The sequence below is a fragment of the Saccostrea echinata genome, unplaced genomic scaffold (assembly GCF_033153115.1).
Source record: "Saccostrea echinata isolate AGI-Se365-2 ecotype Australia unplaced genomic scaffold, CSIRO_AGI_Sech_v1 ptg000029l, whole genome shotgun sequence".
Lineage (NCBI taxonomy): Eukaryota > Metazoa > Mollusca > Bivalvia > Ostreida > Ostreidae > Saccostrea > Saccostrea echinata.
In genome coordinates this window covers 15402509-15413586 of record NW_026889778.1, presented here as the reverse complement: position 1 = coordinate 15413586, position 11078 = coordinate 15402509, and the positions used below count along the sequence as shown (strand labels likewise).

Here is an 11078-nt window from a genome sequence, read left to right as displayed (position 1 = left end):
ATCAGCTTCTTTTTGTGATCATTATCAATTTTTAACAACTGGTTTAACTAAAAAACACAAACATGGGCAAAATGACCATTGAGTAAGGAGGGAGAGCCGTTGGAATGTTGATATCTGGATCATCCTTATGACACGTTTTACTAACTTTTATTTTACTGTTTATTTGTCCTTGATATTACTTTTAAAAATTAACAACCAGTATAAAAATCCATTTAAACACATTTTTCTATAGGTTATGTCTCATTTTTATCGCCAACTTATCCCAGTTTGAAAGCTTCGGACAAAATTTAACCAAACCGGAAGTGATCTGGATCTTCGTCTGAGGCCAGGGTTTCGCGTCACAACCAGGTTAAAAGATTGTTAAATGGTCCTGAAACACTTTAGAAACATTTAAAGCAGCAACTTCAATTGTAAGAAATTGGCAACAAATTGGTGTTCATGGCAGTCCAATATCATCTCAAACAGTCTGAATCATCCTTAAAGAGGTACACTTACTTGCGTAACGCCTAAGGAGGGTCTAAGTGTTGACAAAAAAGGCATCTGTGTGATGCACTGGCCTGCCAAATACCCGGATATAAATCCCATTGAACACATTTGGGACTTTCAAATGGAATGTAAAAGCCCCCCCCCCCTTCCCTCCCTCCACACAATTTAAACGGTTTAGAAAGATCCATGCAGTAGGTGTGGCAGCAGATAGATCAACCTCCTATTCAGGAGTACATGGTTTCCATGAGAAAAGGATGTCTTGCAATAATTTGAACGAGTGGTGGTCTTACTCCATAGAGATTATTTTATGTGAATTTTCATTTTGAGGGTACATCATGTCCTTGACACTTTGCTTTAAAGTCTGACGAGATACTTACATGAAATTTACGCAACATCGAACTGAAATATGTATCATCAACCATGAATTAAAGAAATTATTTATTGTATGCATTTGTTCTTTATAACTTAAAAAATGTTAGGTGAACACTTAGAAGTTTGGTTCAGCGTATAGTGGCAATCTTTTCCTTTTCTATACAGTAACTTTATTCGTTAGTGCTGTTTCAGTTTCAAGTCTAAAACCAAAGGATCCCCTAGGCCGCCCTACGTCATCCTAATTAATATTCATGAACAATATAGTATCAACAACAAAACCCACTGCAGACACGTATTTTCCGGAATAAAAATGCATTCATTTTAATTCCATGAAAGACTTTGTTTTTATTGAATTATGTAAAATCTCCAACCCTATTCAAACCTAAACGCTAGAGATTTGTAGATATATGCCAACAAATAATTTGTGTTAAGTGCAAACTCTTCCCTATATTTTTTCTTTTTTTTTTCAGGGGGAAGGGGGGGGGGTGTCAATTGTTTGCAGCAAATGGTCAGAATTAATTGACCAATCATTAATTGATTTTATTTTTGTTGACTATTCTGTTTCTTTTTAATATATTCAATTGAAATGACATTAATTAACATGAAGATCATGCATGTTAAAAGAATGTTTACTACAATTTAATTCATTTATATATCGACAACACCACTAAACATTGGAGTTAAGCCATGATTACAATTTGACAAAACAATTAACATTAACAAAATGAAATATATCAATAATCATATTAATAAAAATATAAATTGCTGCATTAATCTACATGCAAATTCATTTTGAAAATTTCTGACAGCAAAGAACTTAATCTTTAAAAAAGAATCATTGTGTCATTTTGACCATTTAGAGTTGAGAACGTAAATAATGAAAATTACAGAGGTCTCCTTCCTGTAAAAAAGCATTATATAAATCACAATTTTGTAATCTTCATTACAACATTAGTTCTCCGAACAACAAGGACAATCAAGAACATTTTTTTCTAATAAATATTTTGCAAGATTGAAATACATATAGACATATTTATAACAAAACAAAATAGTAATCTTGACAATGAATGATACATGTTACAATTATAATATGTAAACATGTGATATACATTAAATCTTAAAGATAATTTGAAATTTATTAGAGAGTAGAGACTGTTTCGGAATGATAGATATCAATTACTTAATACTACTACATTATCTAATGATGTAGTCTCCAGTGTGAGTACCAACACAGGGTGGTCTACTGGATCCTAGGTCACTCTACTGGATCCTCCCAGGTTAGGAGTACTATTCTTTGTTTCCTGACTTAGTGTAAGTACAATACATAGTCCCCAGTGTGAGTACTAACACAAGGGCGGTCTACTGGATCCTAGGTCACTCTACTGGATCCTCGCAGGTTAGGAGTACTATTCCTTGGTTCCTGACTTTGTGTAAGTACAATACATAGTATCCAGTGTGAGTACTAACAAAGGGGCGGTCTACTGCATCCTAAATCACTCTACTGGATCCTCCCAGGTTAGAAGTACTATTCCTTGGTTCCAGACTTTGTGTAAGTACAATACATAGTCTCCAATGAGAGTACTAACACAGGGGCGGTCTACTGCATCCTAAATCACTCTACTGGATCCTCCCCGGTTAGGAGTACTATTCCTTGGTTCCTGACTTAGTGGAAGTACAATACATAGTCTCCAATGTGTGTACTAACACAGGGGCGGCCTACTGGATCCTAGGTCACTCTACTGGATCCTTCCAGGTTAGGAGTACTATTCCTTGGTTCCTGACTTAGTGTAAGTACAATACATAGTCTCCAGTGTGAGTACTAATACAAGGGCAGTCTACTGGATCCTAGGTCACTCTACTGGATCCTCGCAGGTTAGGAGTACTATTCCTTGGTTCCAGACTTAGTGTAAGTACTAAACATAGTCTCCAATGTGAGTACTAATATAGGGGCGGTTTACTGCATCCTAGATCACTCTACTGGATCCTCCCCGGTTAGGAGTACTATTCCTTGGTTCCAGATTTAGTTTTAGTATAATACATAGACCCCAGTTTGAGTACTAACACAGGGGCGGTCTACTGGATTCTTATTCACTCTACTGGATCCTTCCAGGTTAGGAGTACTATTCCTTGCTTTCGGACTTAGTTTAAGTATAATACATAGACCCCAGTTTGAGTACTAACACAGGGGCGGTCTACTGGATCCTTATTCACTCTACTGGAGCCTTCCAGGTTAGGAGTACTATTCCTTGGTTCCTGACTTAGTGTAAGTACAATACATAGTCTCCAATGTGTGTACTAACACAGTGGCGGTCTACTGCATCCTAAATCACTCTACTGGATCCTCCCAGGTTAGGAGTACTATTCCTTGGTTCCTGACTTAGTGGAAGTACAATACATAGTCTCCAATGTGAGTACTAACACAGGGGCAACCTACTTCTTCCTAGATCACTCTACTGGATCCTCGCAGGTTAGGAGTACTATTCTTTGGTTCCAGACTTAGTTTAAGTATAATACATAGACCCCAGTTTGAGAACTAACACAAGGGCGGTCTACTGGATTCTTATTCACTCTACTGGATCCTTCCAGGTTAGGAGTACTATTCCTTGCTTTCGGACTTAGTTTAAGTATAATACATAGACCCCAGTTTGAGTACTAACACAGGGGCGGTCTACTGGATCCTTATTCACTCTACTGGAGCCTTCCAGGTTAGGAGTACTATTCCTTGGTTCCTGACTTAGTGTAAGTACAATACATAGTCTCCAATGTGTGTACTAACACAGTGGCGGTCTACTGCATCCTAAATCACTCTACTGGATCCTCCCAGGTTAGGAGTACTATTCCTTGGTTCCTGACTTAGTGGAAGTACAATACATAGTCTCCAATGTGAGTACTAACACAGGGGCAACCTACTTCTTCCTAGATCACTCTACTGGATCCTCGCAGGTTAGGAGTACTATTCTTTGGTTCCAGACTTAGTTTAAGTATAATACATAGACCCCAGTTTGAGAACTAACACAAGGGCGGTCTACTGGATCCTAATTCACTCTACTGGATCCTTCCAGGTTAGGAGTACTATTCCTTGGTTCCTGAATTAGTGTAAGTATAATACATAGTCCCCAGTGTGAGTACTAACACAGGGGCGGTCTACTGGATCCTAGATCACTCTATTGGATCCTTCCAGGTTAGGAGTACTATTCCTTGGTTCCTGATTTAGTCTACTGGATTCCATGTATCTTTAAGCTTGTCTATGTTCTTTTAGTATGAGTAAAGTTATTGATGTGCCTTTTTCTTAAAAGGTGAATGAAATAGAGCAATGAATAGGGTTTTTTTTCTTCACTTTTTCATCATTTTTACACATTTGACCTCATGAAGCAATCTTTGCATGTAAAGTGCTGCACTGATGACATGTTAGAAATTTTTTCTCCCACACAACATTTTTTTTGTGGAATTTCCTCATACAAATACCACAAGGAACCTTAAAGCAGAAAAAATAAAATGAAAATATATTCCTGTAATTTTATTATTTCATTTTGAAAAGGTTAAGTATATGTAGCTGATATTCAATAAGCAACAATATACCAGACTTACCAAATCCCCTTTACGATCATCTACCTTCAATCCACAACAAGGACAACAATCAAGTATGTGTTCTGTATTAACAGAAAAAAAAATAATCTTATACTATCACAGCATTCATGTTCATTTAATATATAAAGGGTAAAGAGGAATAGCCACTAAACTTTCAATCATCTTTTGGGAATGAGTTAATTTTAAAACCTACCTTCAAACAGCAGAAGAGTAGTTCCTATTTCTGTCCTTTTTCTCTGAACATCTTCTTTGGTTATATTCAAGAGAGACTGTCCACTAAGGTGTCTCTCTGCATACTAGATAAGATATTAACAGTTTATACAATATGAATGGTTTCAACTTTAATGCAGTGCAATGTCTTGTAAATTATTATGTAAACAAGGGAAGATCTTTCAGTGCTTTTACTTACCATTAAACAGAACACACCACAACTAGAGCCATCTTTCTGCTTTGAATGTTCCTTCACTTTCAATTCCCACTGACCACTTAAAAAAAGGTTTCTTCCCATGTAATTTCTGAAATTAGATGATAATCTGTGAAAAATGCCTACTCTCATTGTGCAGAATTAGGAAAACTGGAGTATCATGGAAAACTTTTCACATAACCTGAAAAAAAGATTATTTCTAGCTGTATATTTGAACAATTTTGAAAAAAGTATGTATACAAGAAAATAATCCTCCTTTTAATCCAAGAAAAATGATAACAAGAAATACAGATTTTATGAAAACATGAGTTCGAGCAAACCTCCAGCCATTGAGCACTTGTCTGCATTGAAATGTCGTCTCTCCAAGTGGATTGTAGAAGTAGACCGTGAACGATTTTGGTTCAATTATCTACATTAGTGAAATGAAATTGAATGAAATATAATGTGTAGATCTTAATTAACTAATATCATGGAAACTTCCTAAAGTGAAGGCAATATTGCAATATCAGTAAAGTTTGATTTGACATTTCTTTTGAATGAGTGTGAAAACTTACCACTAGATCCCAATGTCCTCTTTGATGATACACACCAATGATGGAGTCATATTCCAGAACACGACACTGAAGAATGATGAGGCATACATCATTTAACTTTTTTTTTTAAATTCATTAAAATTAATGTGTTTTGAAATGATGATACACTTATCTTTCACTTATAAAACTCAATCATACAAATTGCTCATTTGATGCAAGGTTTTGTTGAATAGAAATTATTTCTATTTAAGATTTTTTAACCTTTTTCTCTGAAGACTGAACATGATCTTTAATGATACTTGTCATCTTGGATACACCCATATGCTTTTCCATTCCCAGCCTTCTGGTTTTTCTGGAGCTGCATTTACCCAGTTTTTGATAGTTTGGAGACCCTGTACAATTAAGTCCTTGGTCTCATTCTGGACAATAAACTCCGCCACAACACTAAAACCCACATTTGTCTTCACGGCCAGAAAGAAAAGAGGCAACACATATTTCGTGGTTCTAAAGGTGGCATCCAATAAGCAGAAAGCATTACCATATCTGAAATATAAATGTAATAAATTTTCTTATTGTATATGATGTACAAGAATTTGGTATGATAAAAATTTAGAATGATACAACTTACTTTAAAACGAAATGAAACTGTAAACAAATTTGTTTAATATCAAAATTCACGAAAAAAGGCATCACATAACCTATGAAGACAGTAATGTAAGACCTATTAACATTACAAAAGAACTCACCTATTATTATGCATGACAATCTAAAACATAAAGTACAATACCTGTAAAGCAAATGTCTTTGGAATTCTGATTGGTGACAGAAGAAGAATTTGGTTGTTGTGATCAGGTGTGAGAAGACTTCATCCTCATCATCTTGTTCAACACACTGAACATTGTTGATGTTGTTTTCATCCAGTTGTTGATCTTGATTGGACGTCGCCGGCAAAAAATCAAAATTATCTTTGGGATAACTTTCTTGCCATTGACTAACCAATTTCATCAAGTTTTCCTGGTCTATTTTGGAATATCTGTGAAAAAAATAACATCATCTTTGAAGGACTATTGCAACTAACTTTTTTTACAAGAGCTAATAGCAAAATAATTTTTCCTATCTTAATATATGTTTTCCACAAAGTACCATACTTATACCTCAGACGAAGTTGTGCTAAGTATATGTGCTTCCTTATTGTGACATCTGATGGGTAATATGCCGCATCTGTCAGTGCAGGTTTATTGGCTTTGGGGAATATCTGGGTATCGACATACACTTTTAAATGACGCCGCATTTCTGATACGCTTGGAACCCCATGTCCCACCATCTCATATAGCTTATCTCTGACATCTTTGTTCAATGGATTCCTAAAACCTGTAATCTACGAATAATAATACTCGATTTATATCACAAAGTGCACAAAAAATATAACAAACACAAAAAAAAAAATTAATTATACGAACCTGACCAATAAGATGCATTTCTTGGTGCTCTCCATCCTTTGGTAAACTTATATATATTCTGTGTTCTTTCTTTATGTTGCTCCCAGTAATCAGATCTTCTCTTAGCTTTTCGCTTGCAATTCTTCTTGCCTTTTCTGTGTCTTGTTTTGCCTGCAAATTAAAAAATAAATATATATATTTTTCGTATATCTTTCATTCTACATGTACCTATCTTTTGCTCTTATTTTAAATAATTTAATTCTGGTTAGAACGCGGTATTTGATTGGATAAAAAGTTTACTTTATATTGTATAAAATGGGTTGCCTAGGTCACAATGACTTGCCGTCAAAAACATATCGATCCACCTGACGTTACATTTAAATTTTGTACGATTTGAAGTAATTTTTAAGGGCAATCATTTTTTTCTTACACTAAATGAATGAAAATTAAATTATAAGGAACGAAATTAATAGCTACCCAATTTATACGGTATAAAGTGGGTTGGAACAGTTTACGCTTTTTTATAAACCACTTTGCTGTTTATGAAGCGTAAACTGCTCCAACCCACTTTATACTGTATAAATTGGGTAGCTATTAATTTGATTCCTTAAATACATTATGGAGCTGTACTTCAAGAAATAAAGAAAGAGAAGAGCAATTTTGTTATCTATTTGAAAATGCTTAGTACTTGTGTATATATATTTAAAAGAAAGGAAAAAAAGTCAAAGTATCCCACAAATTAGGTATTTTATGTGTATTTATATATTAAAAAGTATTTTAAATTTGTTTTGATACAGATGTATACCTTATACTCTGGAAATACAAGAACTTCTTTCATTATTATTTTTGCTGGACAGCCTTTATTTTTTGTTGATTGGATGTACTGCTTCCTCTTCAAAGATGAAGGATGATCACCCTAAAAAAAACAAATATAATTTAAGCATTATTCTTAAATGAGTAACTTAACAGATGTAAGACGCAGTAGAGTGACCTAGGATCCAGTAGACTGACCCTGTGTTAGTACTCACACTGGGGACTATGTATTATACTTACACTAAGTCAGGAACCAAAGAATAGTACTCCTAACCCGGGAGGATCCAGTAGAGTGACCTAGGATCTAGTAGACCACCCCTGTGTTAGTACTCACACTGGGGATTATGTATTGCACTTACACTAAATCAGGAACCAAGGAATAGTACTCCTAACCTGGGAGGATCCAGTAGAATGCCTAAGATCCAGTAAACTAAATCTAAGCTTTAAATGTACCTAATTTTTAAATCTTTTGTACTATATTGTTTTCCATAGTATGAAAGAGTTTTTTTTTATTTTTGTTTTAATGATTCTTACTCTAATTTACTTACTGATAAGGCTTGGCTTCTTGAATTCTGATATCTTTCTTTCTTTTTCTTGTTCTTATCTTTTCCAAACAAACAATGGCGTTCATATTTGGAAACAATGATAAATGGCATGCCAGTGTATTTAATTGTTTCATGCTCGCCAAGATCAGTGAATCTCAATCGGAATTTATCTGGTAGATCTGAAATTAAAAACACAATAACTTCCATTAAATAGAATTTAATTAGATAAATTTTGAAATATTTTTGACAAAAATTATACATAATTTATAAATGAATGTATGTATACATTTCTTTAGAAGGTAAAATTATAATCTGAAATAAATTTTAAAAAGTTTTGTTTGGTTCTTGGGTCTGACAAAATGCATGTTGCCCTCGAACCCACGCAGTCAATAAATATATATATTATTTTCTGCAGAATCAAGACATTTGAAAAAAAATGTTACCATCATTTACAATGAAGTGTTTTTTGTGACACATGTTTATGAAAATATTGTAACTTAAGCTAAAAATAAGACATAAATTGGTTTCCATAAATCAACTAGATTGGATATACATGCATGACTTAAACAAATTACTGATTGATGACTCCAATCACTAAAATAAAAAAAATCTCAAAATAAAAATAATAATTTTGACTTGAGTCATTCATTATGTGTTTAATCAATAATATAATAATTATTAATAAGTTGTTGGACAAAAATTTTTCAATAAATTTAGTGTGTATTTGTGTGATTGTGTGTGTTGGGGGGGGGGGGGGGGTAAATTGATATAATGTATATGAAACTTTGTCCAGAGAAATCAAATCTGTGTATATATATGCTTTTAATGGTAAAATCTAAACTTACAGAGCTTTACTAATTTTTCATTGGTGACAGATATCAATCTCAAGTCAAAATAAAATGAGACTGAACATAATCATGATAATGTTACTAGTACTAACCATGGCCGTGATTACCGAAATCAGCTTCCCGTTTCCCTGACACGAAAGTTAGACTTTTCTCCACCTCAAATTCCTTCCGAACTTGTTCTGCTTCTGCTAAGGAGTTCACATATCCACAATACCCATCTTGTGTGACAGACGTCCATAAATTTTCCCATCCGTGCTTACTTTCTATCATTCATGCTTTTCTTGTTTACGTGCAAGTGGAATTCAAATCGAAAGTAAAATATTGAATATTCCAGAGGGATGACGTAGGGCGGCCTAGCGGATCCTCTCTACCGCTTTATTCTTAAATCGAAACCGAAACTTGTTGCTCTTTGGATTTTCTCTAATGACGTTTATCACTACTTATGTTCTTAAACATTCATACAATCATAACTCGTTGCAATAATGGCAGCCCTGAATTGGATCATACCCTTCATGCCCATCATTAATCGGTTCACTGATGAATATCTACGAGGACGAAATGAAAGGAATATATGGAAGATTATTGTGCTCTCGCAGATATTCCTGTTGTTGTTTCTGTTTGTGTTGTTTGTGTTTTGGTACATGTATTTCGGATCAACTCCAATATATTCATTTTGCAAGTGGAAATATGACGATTGGTGGTGGAAACACTAACGATTAAAAGAAAGTCCAATAGCACTGTTAATACTTGAACAATGATGAACTCTTGAGTAACAGTTTTGTAGGAAAACTTCATTGACCTCATTCTTTTAAAATATATTTTAAACTGCCAGGAAGATATACCGATCGATGCATAAGACGACGTTTCGGAGGTTGCACCCAGCAAATAGCTGTTGCATCGCAAAATTTGATTCAAATTCAACATTCATTTTATCATACTTGTCAACTCTTTCTTCCATTAAGAAAATTCGTCAAATGGAAATGTTGTGGAGGAAAAAAAAGACAGAAATTTACAGATGTTTCATCATTTTCCAATGAATGTACTAACGTTTAAATAACTGTGAATTAACTCAAAACAGATTGTGGCATTTAAATTCTGTTTGTGATATAACATTTGAATAACTGAACTTCAAAGATTTCTCAAAAAGATACGAATGGTCTGCCACAAAAGTGTATTTCTAAGGTGCGCAGTCGTTCCTTGCTCCATGTTTTTGTTAACAGAAAAATTATGTTGTACGCATACTTTGAAGATATACGTATGATCACTTATTTAACAAAACTGTTATAGGATGAAGAAGTAATAATTTCTAATCTCTTTGGTGTTTCTATCCTATTTCATTGATCTCTCAATAGGCGTCATAATTTCATATATATGGTGAATTCTGTGGAAGATTACACCAAGCAATAGGCCAAACATGAAAAAGAAAACTACATATTTTGTCAGACTGGATTAAAAGAATTCTCGCATTAAGCGATTGAGGTGCAACATGAAAACCATCTATCCTTCTGTCTTCAATTATTCAGAAGAAAGAGTAAGATAGATTACACTATCAATATGTATTGGCCCAGCTGACAAAGCGGGTACCAACATTGTCTTTGTTTGTAAGGCTTATTTTTTAATAGTATTTTAGAGGAGCTGGGATTTTATTCTGCATGTGGTAATCAAACTCACCCACAGTTCCCTTTCTACGGAGGAAACTCATAAAAATAAATGTTCTATCGAGCTTCAAAACGTACGACTTTTCAACACTTTATACAACCATTCCCCATGAAAAATTATAATCTAGGTTTTTTGTCATCATAGACATCTGCTTTTTCAATAAAATGGAATTCGTAAATTTTCAAATCTTGTCATTGGTCATCTACAAAATTATTTTGTTAAAACATTTTGAATGTACACACAAAAACTAGGAGGTTGATACCAATAAGATGATTGAGTTTATAATAGACAATTTCTATGAAATTATTCTATGAGATCAAGTCTTTCAACAGTCTGTCCTAATTCCCATAAGTATCAGTTGCACCCCTGTA

General features: G+C 34.1%; 1 protein-coding gene across 1 annotated transcript; it reads right to left on the bottom strand.

Annotated features, from left to right (window-relative positions):
• Nucleotides 1-3893: 3893 nt before the first annotated feature.
• Nucleotides 3894-9318, bottom strand: LOC133195018 (uncharacterized). Its single transcript, XM_061330906.1, has 12 exons — nt 9141-9318; nt 8204-8379; nt 6864-7013; nt 6558-6781; nt 6186-6436; nt 5665-5795; nt 5425-5490; nt 5191-5279; nt 4856-4961; nt 4640-4742; nt 4447-4508; nt 3894-3944 (listed from the first exon to the last, which is right to left on the bottom strand). The coding sequence occupies exons 1-12, from the start codon at nt 9316-9318 to the stop codon at nt 3894-3896; spliced, it is 1587 nt and encodes a 528-aa protein (XP_061186890.1).
• Between the last annotated feature and the right edge of the window lie 1760 nt (nt 9319-11078).

Bases quoted from the DNA above. Each gene is read 5' to 3' on its own strand.
- LOC133195018 (XM_061330906.1), bottom strand. From the start codon at position 9,318: ATGATAGAAAGTAAGCACGGATGGGAAAATTTATGGACGTCTGTCACA. The intron at 5,491-5,664 runs GTTAAAAAATCT...ATCATTCTTCAG, and splicing joins TTCAGTCTTCAGAGAAAAAG to TGTCGTGTTCTGGAATATGA. The intron at 3,945-4,446 runs GTAAGTCTGGTA...ACACTAATTCAG, and splicing joins ATGATCGTAAAGGGGATTTG to GAACCAAGGAATAGTACTCC.